At 45.1% G+C, this 25,771-nt stretch overlaps 1 protein-coding gene across 8 annotated transcripts in view; it reads right to left on the minus strand.

The window, feature by feature from the left end:
• STX16 (syntaxin 16) overlaps window positions 1-25,593 on the minus strand; it is a 31,875-nt gene extending 6,282 nt beyond the window's left edge. Inside the window, exons 1-8 of one of the 8 annotated variants that reach the window (XM_069546807.1) lie at window positions 25,461-25,593; window positions 19,025-20,360; window positions 11,321-11,332; window positions 4,635-4,742; window positions 3,891-4,031; window positions 2,630-2,795; window positions 1,504-1,595; window positions 812-955 (exon numbers count right to left, since the gene is read on the minus strand). In XM_069546807.1, coding sequence (XP_069402908.1) covers window positions 812-955; window positions 1,504-1,595; window positions 2,630-2,795; window positions 3,891-4,031; window positions 4,635-4,742; window positions 11,321-11,332; window positions 19,025-19,156 — 795 coding nt within the window. In that variant the 5' untranslated portion in view covers window positions 19,157-20,360; window positions 25,461-25,593. Of the gene's footprint in view, window positions 1-811; window positions 956-1,503; window positions 1,596-2,629; window positions 2,796-3,890; window positions 4,032-4,634; window positions 4,743-7,708; window positions 7,795-11,320; window positions 11,333-14,892; window positions 15,064-19,024; window positions 20,361-25,460 lie in introns of those variants that run through there. The other 7 variants (XM_069546808.1, XM_069546814.1, XM_069546812.1 and 4 more) reach the window with 7 other exon arrangements.
• Between the last annotated feature and the right edge of the window lie 178 nt (window positions 25,594-25,771).

Consider the following 25,771-nt stretch of genomic DNA (forward strand, 5'->3'; position numbering starts at 1 on the left):
ATTTTTTAATTGCTGGGTTCAAACAGGAAGAAGGGAACACCAGGCTCCACGGAAGGATGGGGCTCTGAACAGAAGTGTGCTGCGTCAGGAGAGACGATAGCACTAACAGTTCCGTGAGAGCCACGGGAGTAATTAACCTAACTAGATCTTCCACAGCCTTGTCTGCTCCAGTCTGCAGCTGGTTCCGGGGGATCAGGACCCAAATCCCCACTGGCAAGATAATAAAACACCCTAATCAGATTGTAACAGTGAACAAACAATCTAATTCTACTTGAGGGCTAGTGGTTCCAGTTGCCGTTACACAATAACCTGCCAAAATTAGATGGGAAAACTTATCCATCGTCAGAATCACCGCTGAGCGTGGCCAGAGCCAGCCAGGCCCCCGGCACGGAGGCTCCTGGCAACAGCCCTGGGATGGAGGCAGAGGACGTGAGTACTGTCACTGACACCTGTTTCTCATCTAAAAAATAGTTTATTAGTATTTTTATGGGGCATGACAGCAGTCTGCATATAATTTGTACACATATATACATACACACATACATAGTGAGTTGGGAAAACTCCCTGGAGTAGGAAACGGCAACCCACTCCAGTATTCTTGCCTGGGAGAATCCCACCGAGAGAGGAGCCTGGCGGGCTATAATCCATGGGGTCACAAAGAATCGGACACGACTGAGCAAACACACTGTATATACACAGAAGGAATGGGTTCCAACTGCTTTCCTGACAAAAGTGCAGAATCGAAAAGCCTGGGGAAGAATGAGGTATCAGGGCAGGAGAGCCCACCGATGAGGCAGGTAAACGCACATACCTGTTCTACGATCATGGCTCCCAGGTCCCTAAATATCTCGTTCAGGTCGGAGATGGACTGCACGATCTGGCGGATCTCCCGCTCCCTCTCCTCCACCAGCAGTGTGTTCTGCTCCACCAGCACTAGCTGCTCGTCTGTAAAACCCTAGCCAAACAAAGAGGACGAAACGTGCACGTTAGATTTCTTCCCAAGAAAGTGATGGTGTACCATTTTAGATATAACTTAAAGAAAATAAAATCTGAAACCATTTCCATAGAGCACACAACACACAAGCACTTATTTTTTCCCTAACAAGAAAGATCTGATCTCCCTGAAACAGCAGGCTCTAAAGCATCACCAGCCAAAGCGGGGGATACAGAGAACCCCCTGTCAGCAGCAACCCGAGGGCCAAGTGGCAAAAGCACCAGGGAGAAGCCTGTGCGTCTCAGGGTTCTTCCTGGGAGTGGGGTGTGCAGACTGTTTTCCAGAAGGTTCTGGAAGGCAGCTGACAAGGTCTCCGTGCAGTCTTTAGAAAGGAAGAAACAGTATGGCCCCCATGACTGTTCTCCCGCCAGCTGCAGAGCACTTGACAGACGTGCACGCCATGCAGTGCCGATCCATCTGTGTCTCAGGGAAGTTAAAGGTCCGCAAAGAGAAGAGAGCAGAGCGGAGCGCACATGCGCAGTGGGCGGGTCTGTGGCCCCGACACATACCCGGTCATACAGAGTATTATCCTCGCCATCGTCCATCAGCGGCACTGATGTAGCAAAAAAATGCTGGGATCTTTCCTCTCGATTCTTCATGCCTATCGTGGACAGGAATTCACTTTACTTGAATACGTAAACCATCCTGGTTACTGTTCCACCATTAAAAGGGAGCATCTAGAGTAAAACTCAACAGTCAAAATGGAGACATTCTTGGCCACTTTAGAAGAAGCCCTGCTCACCTCCAGCAGAGATGGGGGACAATAAAGGACCACAACCATGCAACAGCAGGCAAGCATTCAGGGTTACTTAGGACAGAAATCACACTGCAAATGTGAATAATTCACTGGATGCCAGGTAAATGACACTGCAACACCATCATCTGAGACTCTCTAAGTGAAGCAGAAACATTTAACTGCTGTTAAAAAGCATTTAAAACATTAAGTATTTCTCTCTAAAAGTACCTCTGGTAAGAATTCCAAGTGGCCCTAATCAAATTTTAGAAGTAGCAAAATGAAAGCACAAACACAAATATGGCAGTTGTCGGGAGGGAGAACTAGCTTTTGGGGGAGCCTATGGGGATATCATTGATTACAATGGCAATACAGAAAAAGCCAGTTTATGGGTGCTCTGAATGAGGATGTAGCTGAAACCTGACTTTGCTCTATTTGGGAAGGAAGGGAGGCTGGGAGAGAATGTGTCTGCTTTAACTATTACCAGGTAAGGTGTTAAGACAGATAGGCAAAGAAGCTTCAACATGATTACAACTATTTTTACCCATTTATCAGCAGCTCCCGCAAGCCTAACACCTAGAAAACGACATGCTTTTAAAATATGCAACATTGATTTTCGAATACTTTAAACTTGACAAAAGAGTAAGTTTCTCTTTTGTTTTTTTAGAGGAGGACTGTCAATGCCCCGTGGGGTGGTCTCAACCCCGATGTGGCTACCACTGGGGGCAGAAGGAGCTACCTTCTACCTCGTGAAGTAGGAGGATATGCAAAGGCTAACCACGAAAAAACCAAAGGACAAAACGGAGAACTAGCAGAAGAGGAGGACAGAAACACAGAGTTGTTCTGTGACCTGAGCACTGGGACGCTCGTCACTTGAGAGCCTGGCGCAGGTGGACACTCACGTCGGAGGTAGCTGGACTGTGCATGCCGGAAGCTGGTGGACAGCTCCTGCAGGGCCTGGGCCAGCGAGGCCACCACGTTTCGGAGGAGCCGCTCCTCCTGCTCCGAGCAGGCCCGGCGGGCCCGGCTGGGCAGCGCCTGCACCGCACGCTGACACCTATGGAAGAGCTGGGAGGACAGGGGGTGCTCACAGTGGGCCTGGGGCCCCGAGGTGCCTGCATGCCGGACTGAGACACACAGCGGCTCTGGCCACACAGGCTGGCACTGAGGATGGCCAGGAAACTGGAGCTGAGCCAGACCTGAAAAGACGCTGGGTGTGCACATGTGTGTGCACTGCTCCTCACAGCCTTCTCATCTAATCCCGACAGCCACCCTAACCAAGAGGCAGGTATTGTCATCATCATTTCCATTTTACAGACAAGAACACTGGGGTCTGAGGAGTTAAATGAGAATCACACTACCGTTAATCGCTAAAAGCCAGGACCCAAATGCTCTTAATGCCCCAGGGCTTCCCCACCCACCATGCCCCATCTCTGTGCAGTAGCAACCCAGGAGGTATAAATAAATGAAAAATGTAACTGCTTGTTTACACACTAGTCACACTGTTTTTTAAGATTTTTAAAGTATCTTTTAAAAAAAGTCTTTATCGAATTTGTTACAATATTGCTCTGCTTTATGTTTTGGTTTTTTTTGGCAAGGGGGCATGTGGGATCTTAGCACCCTCAACCAGGGATGGAACCTGCGTCCCCTGCGTTGCATAGTGGATTTTTAACCACTGGACCATCAGGGAAGTCCTGAGTCATATTATTTTAAAATTACTCAAGTTTAACATTTTACAACAGACACTTCCAGGAGGCTGAGTTTCTCTGGGATATTAAGAGATTCAGTCTGGGCAACTGCTCCCCATCTGTTCAATTACAACTACCCTTTTCTTTAACAAGAAAAAAATTTGCAAACTAGTATACAATACAAGTTACACAACTTAAAATCAAATGACTGAACTCAATAATGCTCTGAATTTAATTTTCAGATCAATCCACAGCAGTATTTAAGAATGATCAAAAAACAGTCCCCACTCCTGCAGGACAAGGAGTGCAGATGCTGAAACCTGGAGGAGCTCAGGGCTTCCTGGATCCCTCTGTGAACTTCACGCTGGGAAGCGAAACTCTAGGACTCATTTAGCACTGTACCATGGGCCAGCTTTTGAGAGGGTGAGGCAGCCGGCAGACCGAGTTCCCACCTGAGGACCCCTCCCCTCCTCACCTGCGTGATCTCCTGTGTGGTTATCTCAATGGCATGCTCCTGCTCGCTGCTGTCATCCAGGGTAGGTCGGTTTAAGTGCTGGTCATGAAGGCTGGCTAACTCCTTCATCTTCTGTTTAATCCGCCCAACATCATACTGTATCTAAACAAATGAAACCCCAGAGCTCTACTCTCTCCCTCTGTCTGCCTCTGAGACAACCAGCTACACGCAAGAGTATGGAGCTCAGTCTTCAGCCAATTCATAGTTGACTGAGCAACCTTTAATTCAAACCACCAGACATTCAAATACCACTCTTCCTGGTTACACAGCTCTTCAGTTTCTTTCTGTAATTCAAGTGTCGTTTAGTCACTAAGACATGTCCGACTCTTTTGTGACCCCATGGACTGTAGTGTGCCAGGCTTCACTGTCCATGGGATCTCCCAGAAAAGAACACTGGAGTGGGTATACATTTCCTTCTCCAGGGGATCTTCCCGACCCAGGGATCAAACCTGAGTCTCCTGCATTGGCAGACGGATTGTTTACCACTGAGCCACCAGTTACTACTAAAACCAAAATCACAAGCATGCCCACAGACACACACACCTTTCTTGTGGTGTGTAACCTGAATAATTCTAAAGCTACCACACTTACAAGGACATGCATGCAAGTATAGCCAAATCAATCTTTATGGCAAATATCTTAAAACATGTTAATGTCATAATTACCTCAATAAATAAGAGAGTGTGAAACGAACATTCCACTTACTTCATCCACTCCATCCACCCATTTAGGAGGGGACCGCTTTGTCACACCAATTGCGGCTTCTGGGTCCAAGCTAATGCCTGACACCAGAGCCATGCGATCATCAGCAAGCTACAAAGAAATAAAGAGACATTAAAAAACTATTCAAATTCAGCACAGACAAGCACACTCTTACTCCCTTTTAAATGTTGCTCACTAAGACACGGAAATAGAGGAGCAAATGCACTTGCCTGGATTACAAACTTGCTTTTGATACTGCTAGGATATGGAACTGTTTTCCTATCTTTCCATGTACCACTTCTTAATTTCCTTGGACATACTTGTGAATATGAATTTGACTTGATCTGGCTATGAAAATGTAATGAAAAAGCCAACAAGAGATCCTTAAAAGAAAAACCTTAGTATTGTACTATGATGGGGTGGCATGAAACTCAGCAATTCATTTGATCAGACATGTTAAAAAAGAAAATATTCTAGGCTGTAAATGGAAGGAATACAAACATTTCAAGGTTTACTTACAGACAGTTAGCTTATTTCGTAAATAGGGCTGATCCAGTTATCTTAGTCATAAGATCATTAACCAGGTGTTAAAATGTGTGAAAGAACTGCCTAAAACAGTCAGCAAATTATCTACCATTTGGCAAAAGCAATCCTTAAAATCTCAAGGCAATCTTACACTGTCATTCCCTTTCTTTGGTTAAATGTCCACAGGTAGCATTTTCCCTTATTTTCAAATGATCTCCATAGTACTTGTTTATTTTACCTATGTAACACACTGCCTTGGAAAGCTTTTAAGAATGGGAGGGAAATCACAGGTTTGGTGTGGTTAAACTGTTCTCTTGCCTGGAGGCAGTGAACAGCTAAAGGATCTTGAGGTACTCCTCCAGAGTTCAGAATTTATAAATGCCAGTTTCAAAAGATGCAAATGATGATCAGAAAATAATGGAAAACAGCATATAAAAGTCTGCTCCAGGTAGGACTTTGTACATTCTAAATTGCACTGCAGAACTGGGTAGAGAATGCATACTGCTTTTCTTCACCCCCCCTGCATTTATCTAAATTTATTTTTTCACTCATTCAGCAAATACAGTTTTTTCCCCCCTAACAATAAAGGAACAAGGCAAAATTTTTAACATCCTCAGATGAGGATAAAAGGGAGTTAAAAAAATAAAAAAATCACATAAGGAAAAGCCTAAATTCAAAGAATTCTTCAAGCAACAAGCCCTAAACCCGGAACAGGGAGATTACAGCAAAATTCCTAAAAGCACACTGGAGTCTTGCATCCGGCTCTGTCACAGCGGGGGAGGCGCTGCCCCCACTGGCTCAGGGGGCGCGTCTGACGCAATGACCACGCTGAAGGGACCAGCCGCCCCAGCAGTGCTCCCTGGGCATATGAATCGTGCTCAGGCCCAGCGCCTTCCGCCAGTGGCGTGGACCCTGCAGGGCCAGTGTCATTTCAGGTCCTGAACAAATGGTGCGTCACCCCACCTGCACTACCGGGGCTCTGTGTCTGTGCTGTGTAATTCTCAACCACAGCCACCTTGTTTGTTTTTAAGAGTTCACTAATAGGAATTTTACCTTCCTTTTATTATTTTAACCCTCACACAAGCTAGGTGAGCTAGGGGCTATTATTCCAATCTATAAATGAGGAAATTGAAACCCAGAAAAGTTAACTAGCTTGCCCAAGGTCACAAAGCTATTATGTGACAGATTAAAACCTGGGTTGGCTGACTCCGGAAGCCCCAGTCACCCTACCAGCTGCCAATCACTTTGGCAGGCCCATGAAATACAACTGCAATTTGCTAAGAAAATGTTATCAGGATAACAAGCCCTCACCTTCAAACAACAACAACACAAGACACAGTCCTCGGATCCATTTCCCACCAGCGACACCAGGGACCAGAAGACAGGCTCGGCTGAGCACAGAGGCATGGACAAACTGGCCTCTCTTGAATTCTGCAGACACAGCCCTTCACCCCCCACACAGCTGTGTATTCCTCAAAACTCCCCCCAAAGCCACCGAGAGCTATGCAGCCTTGGAGTGGGCACAATGACCAAACCAAAAAGGACCAACCATAGACCAGCACCCAGCACCTGCTGGCTGGATAGCAGGCGCTGGACACAGAGCTGCTGCCTAACTGGAGCAGAACTTAAACCTCCAGCTGTTCACACAAAGCGACACCTGTGGGTCATAGAATTTCCACTGTGCCAGTTCATCATCTAACATACTGCCTGTTACTATTACACCATATCTCAATAAAATAATAGTAATTTATTTTATTAAGAGATTCTAAACTCACAATTTTGTACTGTTGTGACTGTTAACCAAAATACACTAAACCAAAAAAGATACAGAGGGTTTACCTAAGTTTATCTGCACAGTAGTAACTAGTATCAATTTCACTGAAACAAGTGAGAAATTTTTATAAATCACATATGAAGTCAGTTGAAGTGGATTCAACTCATTTTTAAGCAGTACTTGGTTTTACATAATAGACGTGTGCCCCCAAAAACTGCATGTAAAAGAGTGTGCATACACACCCTCTTCAAGTGTCCCAAGGAAGCTTGCTGGGGACCAAGGGGAGAGATAACTCCTCAACTAGCCAGCCCTAGCTTTCCCACAGGCTGTATCAGGACTGTGCCAATGAGACAGAATAGCTGATTCTCTAAGACTAAAAACTTTAAACAGGGAATAATTTGTCCCCTTTATGATATCATCTATAGCAAGAGTTTATCATGATAAAGAAAGGCAGCCTTACAAGAAACGTGTCATTTATTTGATCAGAATCGGCTTGTAATATGTATCACAGTATGTATGTACCATTAAAACAAAAAAAAAAAACAAAAAAAAACTGTTTTAGGAAGGGAAAATCTAATGGAAGGTAACTGCCAATTAAAACTGGGAACAAATATGAACATTAAAAAAATACATTTTAAATGCAAAATAATCACCCTTTCAACTTCAGAAACCTCACTTCCTATTTCAATGTTTTCTCATTTTTAAGATCCAAAATATGTCAGTTTCCAAGCTGCCATCCAAGTCAACTCAGGCATTAAAAAAGCTGTTCTTCACTCACTTCACTTGCTGCTGTTCCATTCCATGTCCCCCCAGTGAAGAGACGATGATGGTCACTAAAGCTTTTCTTAACGAACTTATGCTTCTGAAGTGAAAAAGAAAAAAAAAAACTTTCCATGTTTTTTAAATAAGAAAAAAATATATAAATAAAATTGTACTCATGAGAATTAAGAATTTAAGAATTCTTATCTATTTGTAACTCGTGTCCTCTAAGAACTATAGGGTGTGTGACCCCACCCCAGAGTTACCCAGCTCAACTGCATCAGTGCAGGAAAATTTCAACAGTTGCTCACAATGGCACACCCACAGGTTTCTTGTTCAGTTCATCAAAGTTATCTCTGCCCTTGTTCCACTTCAGACATTGACAACTGTCCCTTTAAAGAACACCAGACAGCATGGACAAGTGCTTGATCTATGGACAGAAAACACACACACACACACACACACACACACACACACGAACACAGTCTTATAAATCTTACTGTTCCAACTATACAGCCTTCCTCCTCTTATAAAACCCGACCTTTACGAGAAGGCTGATTTAGTGTTCCATAAGATTAAGGATATGCACAGCCTCTGCGGAGATTAGAAAAGTCAAATATATCCACACACACACACGCACACTCATCTAAAAAAAATAATAAACTAAGTTAAGTCATAATGAATGCACTGGTAATAAGAACCAATGCTGACAATTCTGGATGGTTTGCGGCAACACACATTTAAAAAGTCCAGACGGGACGTTGGCAAACACTGCCTGGCGGCTCTGGTTTCCACCCGAGACAAGGTGGGCATGTACGTGGTGCAGTCAACTCACTGTGCTCAGATGGCTAACAGACATTTAAGGCTGAAGAAACCTCCTTCCTTGGAGGGAGTGAAGAAGCATGTTATATAAAAGAGTTGGGGGCTATCAGCACCACAGTTTTTTCTTTCTGATCTGTGATTGTTTTAAAATAGTGTTTACCTTTTCTGATTATGAAACAATAAATGTTCAAGATAGTCATTTTTTTATGTGTGCCAAAAATACACAATTAAAAATTCTGACAACCACACCACCCAGACAAAATATTGCTAGGTTCACTAACCTTCCTTTTGCCCCCTCAACTCTCATATACAAACTTAAAAAGTAGGAAGCAACAACTGCCTGCACCGTAGGTTATGGACCCTGACTGAACCCCCACTTTCAGCCCAACAATAGACCTACAGAGAAGACGGCTCCCTGTTCCTCAAACACCGATACCAAGGGGCTGAGACTTCCCTTCTCAATGCTGCCCCCAGCAGGGGGACCAGGGAGCCAGCCCATGCTGGCTGGCCCCGTGCTCCAGCCACTTCACCCTGCCCTTCCCAGGGTATGTGGTTTGGGAACCTGATGCTTACATCTTGTAATTTTAAAAATCATTCCTTCTATGAATTTAAAAAGCCAACAATTTGGGAGATGACTCTGTCATAGGTGAGGAGTAGATGAGAGCAAGGCCAGACACTGGGCAGGAGAGTGACAGGGGTGGTGTTCTCCCGGGGCACCCCTTACTTGTTTCTGGAGAAGAGCAGAGCCTGGTATCCCCAGGATGCAGCTGATTTTCAAGGTGATTTCAGAAGAAGAAATGACAAACCCATGTGGCCACCATGACACAGTCAGGAGAGCATGCTTGGGCCTCACCGACACAGGGATGGCCTCCATCTGACCCACGTTGGGGGCAACTGGAAGCCCGACTGTGCCCTGGCAAAGCTGGGACTCTGGACGCTGTTTGCAACACAGCCCCACTTCTTGCTCGGCACCAGGCACGCAATCGTAATAAACACACACTCCTAATTAGTGCCTGAGTCAACACTAAATGCAATGAATGAATGAAGTAAATATAAGACATGTCATGTACAATTCACTTCACAGCTGATGTGCTGATTCCGGACAAAGGACAAGAAGGGGAAGTGGGTGGGTGGCGGGCTGAGGGGCCATGCGGCTCCAGAGTGGACAGGCTGGGCCTTGGGGCATGTGGCCGGAAAGGTGGCTCTCACTCTGGGTCTCTGCTCCAGAATGTGGCAGAGAGAACTTGGGGTGGGGCCGGGGGAGCCAGTGCCTGGAACTTGCCTGCCTGAAGAGGAAGCAGGAGAGCCTGGAAATAGGTTCAGACGGCGGAGCCCTCAGGAAAGATGACCCTGATGAGCCGAGTGGGAGAAGTGTTCAAACTTAGGCCACTGTGACTGTTTCCCAGCACCGCAGGCCCCCCCACCCCAACCAGGGAACACTTCTGGGGGCCACAGGTTGCACATTTCCAAACCATTCAGTAAGGGCAGCACATATTGCTAGATGGATGGGTTTGGTTTTCAATACTAATTGGTTCTTAATGACTCAAGCAATAGACGCGCATGGTTTCAAACTATCTGCTCGACCTAAGAAAAGGGTTGGCAGTTTCCCTTCCACCCCAGACTTCCTGGAAGTTATCCATTGTCAACAGCTTCTTGTGTCTCTTTTCAAAAATCTCCTAAGTACTCACAAGCCTGAATGTGAGTTATTTTTCTTAAAAAATAAACAAATCAAACGTAATTTTTTTTTAAAAAAAGAGTAGGAATTGCAGTATCCATCATTATACATCAGGCTTCTTCCCACATGGCCCTGCATCTGGGAGCTCATTGCCCTGCAGGCCTGAGACAGGCTGGACCCTTTAACAGGCGTGGCACAGGGAGCAAGCGAGGCTACACATTTCATGTGACCAGCTCCCCAGGAAGGGTCTTCAGGCTGTTTCCCATCTGCAGTTATTGTCAACAAGTAAGGGACCCCACTGGTTTCGAAGACAATGGGCCTAACCCCACCTCACAGTTCATACTTCCAAATTAAAACAAAAACCAGGGATACCCTCCCACCCTCAATTTTAAAACGGCCCTTTTAAAAATGTATATCCTGAGGAAAAGTATTTCCAACCCTTTCCTGGCTGAAACAGATAATAGAAACACAAAACCAACCATCACAGTTCAATCTCTTTTTTCCTCCACGCTTTATTAGCATGACTGGAATAAAGTGTTGTGAACACGTACCCTCTCCATCTTCCGGGAGAATTGCTAATAAGTAATGAAAAGGCCAAAATCGTGCTGCTAGGAAGGGGGCCACGTAACCATTAGTCAGTCAGCACGACCCGAGGGTCACTCGCTCCATACCGGTGACACCTCAGCAGACAGCTCAACAGGTCTGGTGGCTCTGAGGCCGGCTTCCTGAGGGCTTCTGCCAGACATCACGTCCTCCAGCACCACCACCACCCCGCCCCCACGACCCCCCTGCACAGCCTGGGGAGTCAAGGGAGCTTCGTGAATCATCTGAAAACAATCTGGCTGATCTTAAGTGGGAGAACACGTTCAACCTTTACTGCCTCCAGAGTTGAGACACTTTCCCAAGAGTAGCAGATACTGTTACCAAGCCCTTCTCTAAATCGTCAATTCACCTGGTGTGAAAACACAGTAAATGAATCCTAAGGATTAAATTGTAAAACACGACAAGGAGAAGTAATCATGACAAATGCTAAAACGTGTGTTGACTGTTAGCATTTTACATATAACCAAAGATTTCAGAGAAATAGGCATTAATTGTATACACTGACATTCAAAAATATTGAAAACACAATACCTCATCCAGCTCCTGAAGAGATATGTTGTTGCCATCAGCCCATCCAGTTAGGGACAGCAGAAAAAAAAAAAAAACACAAAGGATGGGGACAGACAGACAGATAGATAAGGGATGGTCAGTTGAGAAAACACTGAGATTTCAAGCAACTCTAAAGTTGACTAAAAATACAGATCTACTAATCAAAGCTTTTAAAAAATCTCCCCCTTCTAATTCTTGCTTTAAAAAAAAAGCTATATCAATATTTAATTTACTGTGTTTTTTACTTTTATTTACTGTGCTTGTTCTGGTAAAAGAGGTAGGAATCAAACAATAAACAGCTGTAAAAATTAAAATACAATAGAAACAAATAAAACATACTTGTTTTAAATGCAATAAAATATAATGGTATTTCTATTTCACAAATGTCAAATAGCATATATAATATTCTAAATTTCCCTTAGGAAGATAAGAGAGCAAAGCTAAAACATAATTTCACTGTGTCAAATAAAAGTAAATTTTAGCATGTAAATCAGCACTGCAAATGCAGCAAAATCAGAACTCGAACAGCCCACAAGAATTGTCTATGGCCGTATTCAGATGATATTTGAGTGACCACATATGTAAGGGCTCTGCAAATTAAATCCCGAAGACACGGCTTCCTCCGTGGCAATAAGCAAGCCGAGAAACCGCTTGTCCCCGGAGAGAGACACAGGTGGTACAAGTAAAGGAAAACTCTCCCTATTTGCTTGGCATGTATTATAATAAGTCTAGGAGGCACACTGTTGTTATAAGGCTATTATTTTTAAAAGTAAAACAAAACAAAAAGGAGAGTTTTTTTTTTTTTTAAAAGGAGCAGGAAGGAAGAAGCATCGGCAGGCAGAAGATTAAGTTTCAATTTAAAAGGAAAGGATCTTTTTACAATCAACGTGGAACTCTATTTTCTGAACAGATCTTTACTAATGATAGATAATCTGAACAAATAGGTCCTTTTTTTAACAGTATTGATCACTAAAATACTTAGTGAATTTCAATAATCAACTGTGTTGATTTTTTTTTATCCTGAGCAGTAAATTTAGAAAATAAAAAACCATAACTTCCTTATTTAAAAATTAATAGTGCAAATGAAACTGGTCTATCAGGGCCAAAATACTATTAAACAGTGACAGTAATAACAGCGTAACCACACAACATTCCTCCGTGTAAAAATTCAATCAGCTGAGATTATAGGAAGCTGAAAGGCTCCTTCATTCCTTCTACAATTTGCCATAAGCGCAAGAGAACTGTATTTCTGTGTTTTCCCTGCCATGACAGCAGCACAAGATGCTAATAGAGGAGACCGCGTCAAAAGAAAAACCTCCCTTTTAAAAGGGAAGCTAACATTTTCAGCACGAAAGCACTGAGGTGTTTTTATTAAGACACAGGGCAAAACCCCTAATTCGGTATTTCAACCTGCACATCTACCCATTTAGCAGGGGTTCCTTGGCGTCTAATCTTTGGATAAAGTATTACTGCAAACCCTGGTTAAGATCTGTGCTGCACAGGAGCCTGGCCTCTTGGATTATTAATGAAGCACACAGCCCGATCTCTCAGTCTCTGCAATTATTAGTTGATAAGGGGTGAAATCAGAATCTTGGGTATATTTTTCTTTTACAAATAAGAAAATCAAGTTTTAGAATATATAAATTCATTTCCCAAAAGGCACAGGGCTGAGATTCAGACAGACCCAGGTGTTCAGGCCTCTTTCTACCCCACCTTCCAGCCTCTCTACTTTTACCAGCACTTCAGGGAGTTACTAGTGATAAGCAGCTACCACCACATCAGGAACTAGATTCAGGAGATCATCTTTTTGAAGCACATCAATCCCTCCGACTTTGCTACTTAAAATTAGCAGGTTTCGAAACTCCCCCTGCCACCAGGAAACTTTGTCAAGACCTGAATTAAAACATTTAGAATTACCATCAGGAAAAACCAAAACAGAGCCAAAGAAAAACACGATACTACACATCATCACCTTCTAAATCTTTATAATGTCTAAATCTAGGCTTCTGACCTGCCAATGGCGTGCAATCAAGCAAATACTGAAAAATCCAAGTAGCATGTGGAATTTATAGTCTAAAGAACTTTCTACATAAAACTGAAAAATAAGTGGAAACCCATCTGTGTTTACTCAGGAAGTCTGGAAAAGTTGAGCAAAATGAGTTGGAAATACAGGTCTATGCTATAGTGATATTTACTTTATTTCCGTTACTGCCAAAATAAAAGTTTGCTTCACTTTCATCCAACAAAGTACCCTTATTCTCAAGTAAGCCTCTCTGCTCAAATGGAATCTTTAGAAGCAGAAAAGCAAATAGATCTAAAGAGAAATATACAATGATTTCATACTTGGATTCTAAAGACAGGGGACTAATTTTCCAACTGACTTGGCATGGACTAAAACTTAGAATCTTCAATGTGCAAGTTAAAATGGTCTGGCATGATTATAAAGTGACATAAAGAAAGATGTTATAGTAAATAAAAAAATATATATATATTTATATATGTGTATACATATATTCTTTTAAATGGGTTCCTTTCTCCAGGACCTGCAGCACACGTCCGGGAAAAGCTGCCAGCACTCCTGTGGCCCACTGGGTAGCAGGGGCTCGGAGCCAGGCCTGCCTGCGTTCCTATCCCAGCTCCCTGGCTCGCCCGGTGAGCACCACTGAGCAACTTTCCTAACTCCTTGAAACCTCAGTTTCCGGACCTGTATCAGGAGGAAAAAACAGCAGCACCTGTGTAATGGAGCTCTATGAAGACTAAGTGAGGCTACATGTGCAGAAGGACGAGCCCCGAGTCATGCACAGAGTGAGCGCTCAATAAATCTCGGGCTAGTATCACTGTCAAGACTGAAGAAGGACTTCAGATTTCTTATAAACATATTTAACCTTCAGTCTCCCCCCCCCAAAACACACCATGTGTTTTATTAAAAATAATGTGCTACTTTCAAACTAATCTAAGACAAATTAACTTCAGATTCCATTTATAGATTATGTATTATTTTAAAGCAGAGAATAGATTAGACAGCAAACACTGACAAAGTAGCTCAAGTCCCCTCATAAGATCTGTCTCAAGGGATGAAAGGGAATCACACAGGTCACACAACACCTCATCAGATCAGAACAGCAACTCAGCATCTACCTGTCATTCGTTTAAGACTTTACACAATTTTTTTTAGTGATTATTTAACACTATAAATTCTTAGCTTCCTAAAGCTAAGCTGCCTGTAACTTTTTGAATGAGGTGTTGCCTTAAAACCTGCACTTGGCAGATGGAATGTCAAAGCTACTTCTCCACAGTACTGGAGCCACTTTTGAGGATTTTTGCGGTAACATCTGGCTGGTGGACAGGGCAATGCTGTTGACTATGATTTCCTCCTTTTCAAATTAAAGCTAAGACTGCAAGGCTTGGTTAGGAGAAACAATGCATTAAAAGAGAATTTGAGAAAGCACGGCTGAATCCACAGGACTACTTACTAGAAATCTCCCCTAACTCAAACCCTCAATTTACAAATCAGGCAAAAGATGTCAGAAGAGATTAAAAGCTTGCCCAGAGACCTACATTCTGAGTCAGCCAGAGTGTGACTTGGCCCTAAATTCCCAGGTTTGGAGTCCAGTGCTCTTCCCTGTATTTCATGCTGCCCTGAGGCACAACCGTGATGGGGCATCTGAAACTGAGGCCAAAGCAGAATGAATGGGAAATGGCAACAGCTGCATTTTGCTGAGAGTCTAAAAAAAAAAAAAAAAAAAAAATCAAACCCCTGGCCTTTCACAATTAGTTTTACTAATATCAACACAATGGAGAACATAATTAAATAGAATTTTGTGCAGTTCTGGGTGCTGAACTTTAAAATGCCCACAAGAAAAAACCAGAAAACTAGACTTCAGCATAGGCAAGAAACTTAACCTCCCTGCCTGAGCCAGGACTGCTGAGCTAGAGAAAGGTCCGGGGCACAAGCAAGCTGCAGGGTTATCAGTCCTGCAGGGTTATCTGTCCTGCAGGAGGAGGAACGGGCTTCCTGTGTCAGACCCTGGGGGCCAGGGCCAGGATCACAGGATGCAAGACACTGACAGATGGGGTTCACGGAGGCAAGCGCTTTTTGGTAGTAAAAGAGATGGGGGTGACGCCTGCTGGAATTTCCTATCCCCATCAGAGAATGCGGTCAAGGCAAGCAGGCAGAGGGGTTATCACAGAGGGGATGTTGGGTCAAGTGACCTTTAGGTCCCCCCTGGCCCTTGGGACTTTGTTTTGTCACTGCATATCCTCCTTCAATTCCTGCTTAGCTGTGACATATTTGCCTGAAGGATGCAAAAACCTGTTTTAGTGTGCATTTATAGGTGCACACAATGAACTGCACCACCCTCGACCACCAACTTCTAGTTTTTTCCTCCAACAGGGATGTTGAAAAAAAAAAAAGCCTGTTTAAATTTTCTGAAGACAATTTTATGTGAGCTTTGTTTTGAGGTGTGTCATATGCACATTCGCACACAAACACCACTTTACAATCAATTTCCACAGCTTTCACCCAAAATGAGGTGAAAAATTCAGGCTTAAAACTAAAAAAAAAAAAAATTTAGATGTGATTTATTTCTAATTGTGAGATAATTTGCCCACCCCAGTATCAACTTCTACAGCCTTTTCTTCTAACTAGAAAGCAGATCTCAGTTTATGATTTTTTTTTAATTTAGACACTAGAGCTTTGTTATTTTTTTAATTACCTGAGTTTTAGTAAATATATACAAATTGTATTTTAATTGTCTTACTTGTGTTCTCAACATGACAGATATTTATTTTTTAAGTTTTTATTTATGCTTTTTCAAACACCTAGAAAAGTATGTAAAATGGAACAGCATCCCCTGAAATATTCATCAGCAGACTTAACAATTAGTAACACTTTGCCTTATTTGTTTCCTTCATTGTGTGTGTGGGGGGGTTATGATTAAATATATAAATGAAGTGATATTTGGACATTTCAATAGTAAACATTTCAGTAGATCTCACTAATGAGTCTAACAAATTTATTGAATTTTATTTCTTAATATCACCTAAAACCCAGTCAAATTTGACAGCATTAATATTGTTTGATTTGCTACAAGATTTTGAAAATTTACAACTCAGAAATGAGGTTTTTAAATTTGTATGAGCTAGATATGCAGTTAAAAATATTAGTTATTTAATAAAGTTTTTAAAAATTGTGTTAGACACAGCTTTTTCCCCAACATGTTTACAACATTTTTTCAACTTGCAGAAAAGCTGAAAATATTGTACCCTCTATGTAGTCATGCGGTCTTGCCATATTTGTTTCTGTGTGTAAATGTAGAAATGGTTTCTGGAGAATCAATTGCAAGCAAGCCGAAAATATAATAACTCACCCCTAAACACTTCAGAAATCTATGACATGTCATGTGTTTTTTAATGTACACAATAAAAATATATAAACATGTGACTTATTTAATTCTAAATTAGGCAAACCATGTTTGTTTAATTGCAAAATCTATTTTCAGATAATCTGAATTGACTACAAGGATTTTTTTATAAGGATATTTTAAAATATCTGATTCTTAAAAGCATCTGATAAAGATTTTAAATAGTCAAACCAATATATATAACATTTTCAATGGTATATTATGTAGAAAATATTTTTTAGTGTTCTGAATTAGGTATGTATTTTTAGTTTGACTTAGAAATCTATTTTCAAGAAAATGTATGAGTTAGCTAAATATACCTGTACATTTTCTGACATGTCTATTTTTCTAACTTGTACACACGAACTATATATTTTAAATTATATGACTTAGTTTATATATATATTTAAAATTGCCTAAGAAATCCATTTAAAAAATAGGTTTTACCTAGGGATGCATTTTTAAAAAGCTGCCGACTCGGACATCAGGTTTTTAAACTGTCTGACCAAATGGTTAACAACGACAACAAAAAAGCCTCACATTATCCTATGGTGTACTGTATTTTGAACCTTATATGATAAAAAATTTTAAAGCAAACATGTTTTTAAATCAGTTAAAAATATTTTAGAAATATTAACATGAGTTTAAGTTCTGTTTTTTTTTCCTTTCTACAAGGTAGCATAAAATCCATTTGAGGAACATGCAATTTTTACATCTTAGCAAAATTAAGGTTCCACTGAGGATTTTTTTTCCCCCCACTGAATTTCTACTCTCTACTTCTTAGTTTATTTCAGAACATTCTTTTCAAAATTAGTGCTGGAATTAGCCTGTTTTCAATTTTGCACTTACTTCAGTATAATACCTTTTTTTTTTTTTCAGTTTACAAATGTAAAAAAATCTTCAAATTCTCAAGTAACTGAAAACCTACACACACTCGGTGGGTCCCTGATTTCTATGCTTTTTGATTTAAGTTTACCGTGATTTTATTCCTAAAGCTGTTCACACAGTTTACAATAGCTTTTTTACATAAGCAAGATGGACAAATACATTTTCCTTTTGTGATTAACAAAAAGGAGACACTGTTTTTGTAGGTGTTCTGTCAATAATCAAGACAGATGGCCAATTTTTTTGTGAAGCATTTAGATCAAGTCATAAAAAATTTAAAAGGAATATAGTCCCTAACAGGTGAAGTAAGTGTGAGAGCCCCCAAACTGCTTATTGTCAAGCATAAACCCCAAGAATCTAGTCTTGGGGTGATTTTACTCTCCCCCCAATGCTGCTTCTATTCAAACCCAACCTGTCTACAGCCAGGAGCCCCCCCCCTTACAAATTAGTTTCATAACTTTTCAATTTAGGCTACCCAGAGCTCATCATCACCCTCTTGTTTAGACCATCTGCACCCATTTCCTTGTTCAACAGAGCAAGAGACTGAGGTTTGGACGGGAAAGTAGCCCTTCATCATAAACAAACAGGAAAACAACAGTCATCCTTCCAGGCCCTCCCTCTAAGAGATTCTACAGCTGGGCTAAAGAAAGGTTCAGGTTAATTAAATCAAAATCGTGGGCTATTTGGGGGGTTAATTTTCACATACACATCACGTTCGAATTAAAAAGTTCCTATGGAAGAAAGAGCTTTATTTCCTGTCTGGGAAATAGAAAACGAAGAAGCAAGCACCTTACAGCCTCACAAACAAGAACCCCCATGAAAAACAGCAAAGCAATTATTCACAGGGAACACGGGCACACAGAGGGCTTCGAGACCATTTAAAAAAAAAGAACACCCCCCCCCCCAAAAAAAAAACACCCAACTCCTTCCTCTCTAGCGAGGAAGGCATCGTTCATTTGCAAGGATTTGGATCTGCCAGCCTGCAAACCGACCATCAGAACCAAAGTGAGGCTGTCTGCGGGGGCGGACGGGGGAAGGAGGGGGGCGCTTAAAACAAAACGGAACAAAAAGGCTTCAGGAAAAAAAGCCTCCAAATCTCAGTGCTAAAACATATGTAAATTGAAGGCGCCGGTCGCGCGGGGACAACCGGGGGGGTGGAAGGGGGAGGACGGAGAGGGATGCGGAAGTGAAGAGAGCGTGCAAGGCAGAGGTGGAGCAGGATCTAGATGCTTCTTCCCCAGCCAGGGTTATCGAAGCTCGCGGACCCCAGCCAATAGACCCCGCACTTCCATGCTAGTCTTATTTTCTTTTTTAAACAGAGAGACAGACACAGACAGACAGACAGGCAGAGCCGCAGTGCACACAGGGCGTGTGTCGGAGAGGCCGCCTGGAGACTCACCGCAGCAATGCTACGTGAATGCAGAGGGCTGGAGGTGGTGTGACTACTCACTTGCTCGGCTAACAGCTGCCGGTTTTGGATGGAATTATTCCGCAACAACAAGAAAGCGTCGGTTAAACGCCTCGTGGCCATGTCTCACCCTTTGTGACCCCCAGCTCAGGGGCCCCCCGCCCACTTAAGAATCCAGGTTTATTCACTTTCTTTCTCTTGGCCTGGCCTGGTTCCCTTCTCAGGCCTGCAGCCGAGCAGGTGCTGCTCTGTGCTTCCTCCAAGCGCAAAGACCCCTCCCCAGCTAACACCTCGGCTTTCCAATTGTCTGACTCCCCCTACCCAGGGCCTGCCTTCGATCTCTAAGCACTCAAATCCCCCCAATCCTTGCGTTGCTAGCCAACTTCCCAGAGACCCCTCCCCAATCCAACCTTGGATCTACAAGCGTCTAACTGGCCAATCCGGCTTTGGACTGGAAGACTCGGAAGCCCCCTACCACATCAGTCTCTCACACCCCCTAGGGCCCGAGCCTCATGTCTAACTTGGCTCACACGCGTCTGGGCCGTGCTTTCAGGCCTGCCTCTGGCTCAGTTTGCCCTCCAGAGGCCTGAGAGGCCTGCTTGAGGCCCCTTTTTGGACAATCGAACCAGGCCTGGGCCCTGAACGCCTGCTGCTTCCTGCTGGGGCCTGGTCTGAGCCCTCTAAGGCCGGGGCCCCGACCTCCTGACCCCTTCCCTTTATGGGTGGCCTGGTCCTCCACTGCCACAGCAGGCTGCCGGCCTCCAGGAGGGCAGCAGAGCCTGCCTCCACGGCCTCCTCACTCCTCTTCTTCGGCTCCCTCCAACCCCGGATCTGACTGCTGCTCAGCCCCGGGGCCGTTTCCGTGCTCTGGGTCCCGGGTTCTGGCGTTCCCCCCTGGCCCTCTTCCTGTCCGTCTCTCGAGAGTGCCCCCCTGCGACGTTCACAAGCCTTGCTCGCAACGTTCCGGGCGCGGGAGATCCCTACCCCCCTGCCCCGGGTCATGGGAGCGCTCCGCCCTCTCCCGGGGTGCAGCCGGGACGCTAGGTTCCCCCTTGCCAACTGGGCCCAGGCGCTGAGAGTGGCCTTCGGGCTGGCCTGAGCCTCGAGAACGTGGGCCTCACGTTGCAAACAACTGCCAGGGGCCTTGGCGCGCTTATTAGAGTGGAGTCGAGCGGCAGGCAGATTTGGGCTCCAGCAGAACCGAAGTTTGAGACGCGCGGAGTTGGGGCGGGAGAGGAAAAGTTGGAGACGACTGCCTCTTGGAGGCCGAGCACGCTCCACTGCAGGCGGCGGCTCGCGCTCGCTTTTTTTTTTTCTTCCCCCAAATCTGAAAAAAAAAAAAAAAAAAGTATCAGGAAAACAAGCAGGAGAGGAAAAAAAAAAAAAAAAAGCAAAAGCTCCAGCTAGAGCTGCAGGCCGCCTGGGCCGTGCCGCCGCCCGCAGTCGGGGGGTCGTGGGGACCTGCCCGGCTGCCGCGTTCTGTAGGGGGCACTGCAGGGTTGTACAATCTCAAGTGGAAAAGTTCCCGAAACTTTGACAGCCCCCCGCCCCCAACCACTTCTCCCTGCCTAGTGGACCCGCGCGCCCCACACCCCTAGGCCGCTTTCCCGCCCTGGAATGGGGTCGGGAAGCCCCCCGCCACCCCAGCAGTTGGTTCCGGACTCGGGTTGGCGGAATTTGGGCAGAGGCTGAGCCGGGGCGCATTGGAATCGAGTCGCCCGAGCCCGAGCGCGGCAAGCAGGGGCCAGGTGATCGCCCCACGAGCGAGGCCCGAGTCCTGAGGGGTGTCCTGCCCCGGCCCACGCCACGGGCCGTAGGAGGCCACCCTACTGGCCGCACGAGGTCACCTCCCCGTCCCCCCCGCCCCCCCAGCCCAGCGCCCAGAGGCCGAAGCCCGAGCCAGAAACAGCTTGGGCCGGGCGTGCGGACCCGAGTGGGTCGGGGTCGTGGAGTCGGGCAACCGCGCCTCCCAAGGGGCTCGGGGCTGGGGCGGCACCGGGTTCCTTTTCCCGGGGCGAGCGGGGACCACCGTGGGGCCGCCGAGCCGCACTCGAGAGTGTGGTCTTAACAAAGGAAAATCGCCCGGCACCCGGGAACGGCCCGATCCCTGCAATTGTTTCTGCATGAAACAAACTTTACACACACACGTGCATTTTCCTAGCGTCTCCCCCGTGCTAAGCGCCGAGTTTGCAAAGGAAAGATAGCAAACACGGGAAACACAAAGCCGGTGTCCGCGCTCACAAAGGGCGGCAGCCGGGCCGGCGCGGAGACCCGCGCGCGAATGTCAGCAGCACCCGCGGGGCGCAGGGCGAGGGTCTCGCCGGGTTTCGCCGTGTCGCTGGCGGCACCCTATACATACATACATACAAATATATACATATAATTTTGTTTTCTAAAGGAGAACGTTTCTGTGCATCTGTTGTGTTACTAAAAATTACTGAGAAACATATCTTCGGGAGGGAAATGTCCAAATGCATAAAATAATAAGAACCGGGAGAGTCAGAGAGCAGGGCTGGCGCGTTGGTTTGGAGGAAGGGGCTATGGTTTCCGAAGCCGGACTGTGGGCTAGGCGGATGCGCAGGGAAGGGGCGCTCGTTCGCGGGCTTTCGCGGACGTTGGACGATGCCCGGGCGAGACAAAACCTCGCCGCCGCGTGTCACCGCGGACAGCGGGCTGCCTGCCTCTCCGAGCGGGCGGCTGCGACGGGAGAAAGCCGCTGCTCCAAAGGCAGAGACCCCGGTTATCTCGGGGAGCGAAATTCAGGGAGCCTGTGTGCGGACCCCAGGCAAGCTCGGCACCCCGGGACATATGTGCCTGTTTGCCGAAAGAGGGACAAGTCCTATCCCCATCCACAGCGCGTTCGATCCCCGCAGTGAGACCTGACCCAAGGCTCATGGCTAAGCCCCCTACTCCTGCTTCGGAGAATAGACAATGTAAATAACCAAGCGGGTGTTAGGCAAGACATCAGATAGAAACGTGGTCGGCATCGTGTTCCTTTCGCTGGACCTCTCAGCACCTTGCAAAGCAGGGACATGTTTATTTGTGGCTTTCTCCCCCAGGCTAGAACGCGATCTTCCTGCCGGGCACCGTGTTTTTAGTGTTTTATTCATCTTTGTACCCTCGGCCATTGCATTTACTTGGTACTAGGCTCCGGATAAATGTTTTTTAAATTTGTGCATGAGTGAATTAGAGACCTGAGATATCCTCCACAAACTCTCTGACCGCCCTGGAGTGACTTTAAGCCTTTAGAGCCATTAACGGTTAGGAAGGGGGAAAATGTGGGGTTTTAATAATCCCTGTAATGTGCTCCCTGTCTTCCTCCCCGGGGCTATTGTGAAGATCCAATGAGCTAAGTGGAAACCTTTGTCAACTATCAGGTGCTGAGCAAATATTATATAGGATAGCTGTTCATTCATTCCCTCTGCTGGGAAAGCTTTACAGACTCCTGGGCTTGTGTTTCAGTAGATGGTGGTTGCCCTTCCTGGTCAGTCTTAAATGTTTTTTGCAGGACAATCTTGTTCTTATGTTTAGGAAATCAATCAAGCTTCCATTTCTTTGAGAGAAATGAACAGGCGCTTGCTCACATAAATAATGGAAGAAAAACCCTCATATTCCCAGAACAGCCACCTCAAGCAACCCAAGAGCCCAAGAGCACGGAAACCATGAAGCATCCATGAGATTGGCATAGCAACCCGAAGGCAGCACCGTGCAGTAAGAACCCGGCTGCATTCAGGCATGGGATCGTGTGCGGGAAATAGTATTAAGTGAAATGGAAGCCCTGGCTGGGACAGGCACCCTGGTATAGACCAAGTCCAGTCTGTGTACGCCCTGACCCACACTGGAAGTGAGGTGGGTTGGTGGGGGGGGGGGGGGGAGGATATAAATCATTACATTTGAATGTTCCTTGGCTGTTTTATTTTCCTGTCAAGTGGCTTAAGCCTGATTTTTTTTTTTTTTCAAGCATTCCCTCATGGCCAAGTATGTGTTTCCTTGGAATTGAAATCTAGGTTGATGGTTTTATATTTTAAAAGCTTTCTTTGTGACTCATTCTTGGCCTGCGATAGGATTCTGTAATACTCCCCAAGCTCACAGAGCCTGGGTGTCCTGTTTCTTGGGCTTTGTACCCATTTTCTAACATTTTGTCAGTGGATCCAAGAAGTCACTTTGGGAGACAAGTGTTTCATGGTCTTCTTGTCATTGTAATCAGTGCGGAAGGGAACCACAAACATGCACTTTCCCAGCTGAAGACAGACAATGGCAGGGGCAGGAGGAGGTTTTCAAGTTCTGACAGGTTAGCGGTTAGACAAAATGGGTCAGCAGGGCGAGACCCACACCCTTCAGGGAAGACGTTTAGAGGAGATAGGGCTCACGGAGCCCTCCCTCCGTGGGCCAGCACACAGTAAGTGTTCCATATATGGCCATGTGGTTGATTTCAGCAGCACAAAGCTCACACAGGCTACACTCCTTGCTAGAAAGCTTCACAGCAAACTCCAACGAGTTTGGAGTATGGGGGTGGGTCCTGAATACATTTTAAGATTCAGATTCTGTGGTTTAGGAATCCAGATGTGTCTAAACAGGTGGAAAAAGGGTTGAAACAGTCTCAAACGGACACCTCTTAACTTGGGCCTTCCTAGCTCCTCTTGGAAGACAGATGGTCTTTTTTTTTTTTTCTAAATCAAGATGAGCAACAGAAGCCCCCGAGCCTAATGAATGTCTCATTTGCACAGATCTGACATAACAGGCAGATTCTGGCCAAATTCAGGAAACAGGAGCTTTGTGCTCTGTCACCCCACACAGCTCCTCAAAACCCTGAGCACTTCCAACCTCTGGAAACTGCCTAGCTCTGTCTGTCTCTAGCCATGACACCTCTCATGAGCAGAGAGATGCTGCAGAGAGGCAAGTTTTGTTTTGTCCAGACTCCATTAGGTTTTTATAGCAGACAATTCAATTCAGGAAGCATTTCTAAAAAATCTACCAGTGGCTCTGCCTGGCTCTTGCCAGGCTCTGCTAAAAGGGCTGAAACAGAGCACAACTCTTGCCTTCAAGGAATGCAGCCTCCATTAATTCTGCCCAAATGCTGGTTCTCATCATGTATGTTTCTCCAGCAGCCTAACACATGCTCTCTCTTCCTCTCCTTCCATCCTCTACGCTGCAGCCATGGTGACCTTTCCAAAGCACAAATCTCATCATGTCACCGCCTGATTGAGGCTCCGAAACAGCTCCCTCTGGCCCATACCAGTGACGTTCAGCAGAAAACAGGTGTTCTCCAAGCCAGGCCATTGCTAATAGTAACTAATGATGGTCTTTGCTTGGTTGGCAGAAAAAAATTAAGCTAATTGATGGAATAGTCTTCCATGTTAGGTGCATCTCCCCCTCACTTTTTCTTAAGCTTTTGGTCCCTGCTACCCCTTGGCTGTTTAGAATATAGTATAAGACTATATCTGATTTATTCCAGAATCATGAATTTTACGGAAACTGTTTTTTCACATCTCAATATTTCCTGGGAACTTCCCTGGTGGTGCAGTGGATAAGGAACCGGGTCTGGGAAGATTCCACATGCCTTGGAGCAACTAAACCCGTGTGCTGCAACTACTGAGCCCTCACTCTAGAGCCTGTGCTCCACAACAAGAGAAACCACCACAATGAGAAGACTGTGCACTGAAATGAAGAGTAGCCCTGGCTCGCCATAACTAGAGAAAGCCCTTGCAAAGCACTGAAGACCCAGCAAACCCAAAAATAAATAAATAAATAAATTTAAAAATTTCCTATTGTTCCGCACGTGTGTGTTCTACATGGTTGGGTGGCGGGGAGCCCTGGGAGGGAGGCCAGGCATTCAAGACCCTTCCCAACAGCCCCCAACCCCCAAGCAGTGTGCTTGTCCCTCTCCAGGCCTTGACTTATGTGGTTTTCTCTGCCTAGATTGTGGGTCTTTCCCCTTTTGCTTTGTGAACATTTGCTTCATGTCTTAGCATCACCCATTGTCTAATTGTCACAAATGTTTATGAAATCGATGAGTGGATGGATTGACAGATGGAAAGATGAGAGGAAATATACTCAGGACCAGCATATACCAGGAGGTCAAGTAGCCCGCCTCTGTCTTCACCCCTCACTCACCATACTCCAGCTACATTGGCCTTCCTCCTGGTTCTCAAACCACCTTAGAAGTTGCTGTCCCTGCCTACTTAGTCATTCACACGACTGGCTCCTTCTCAGGACCCGGGTCTCAGATCACCTCATATAAAGTGATCCTCCAACCTTGTCGGTGCTATCAGGAAAGAAATGTCCTCTCCCAGGGCCCTGGGCCATCATGCCATGTATCTGTGCTGGACCAACTTCAAAACTCAAAGAACATCTAACCTCACGGCTTTTGGTCTTGGAGGTCCCCAAAGAAACCACTTAGGTAACAGCTCATGCCAGCAAAGCATACCTTTGGTTTTCTTCTGTAGGATGATGTTGACACGTGTATCCTCAAATAAATCAGCCTTCCCGTCTTCACCATCTTCCTTGGCAAGAACAATTAGTTGAAGTGCCAAGTTGGGACTGACTGGGATGACTCAACCCTTGAAAAACATAAAGGAAATCATTGTATTTTCTTGCTAACAGGTACTGAGACTCAGCCAGCTCCTCCATTTCTAGTTTGTTCTCACCCCCACCCCCATGGCAGTAACCACATGACATGGTATTCTGAGTGATGTCAAGTACAGAGCTGGAGCCAGTCTTCTCCTGATGCCACTCTGG

This window comes from Ovis canadensis, chromosome 13 (genome assembly GCF_042477335.2).
Source record: "Ovis canadensis isolate MfBH-ARS-UI-01 breed Bighorn chromosome 13, ARS-UI_OviCan_v2, whole genome shotgun sequence".
Taxonomy (NCBI): Eukaryota; Metazoa; Chordata; class Mammalia; order Artiodactyla; family Bovidae; genus Ovis; species Ovis canadensis.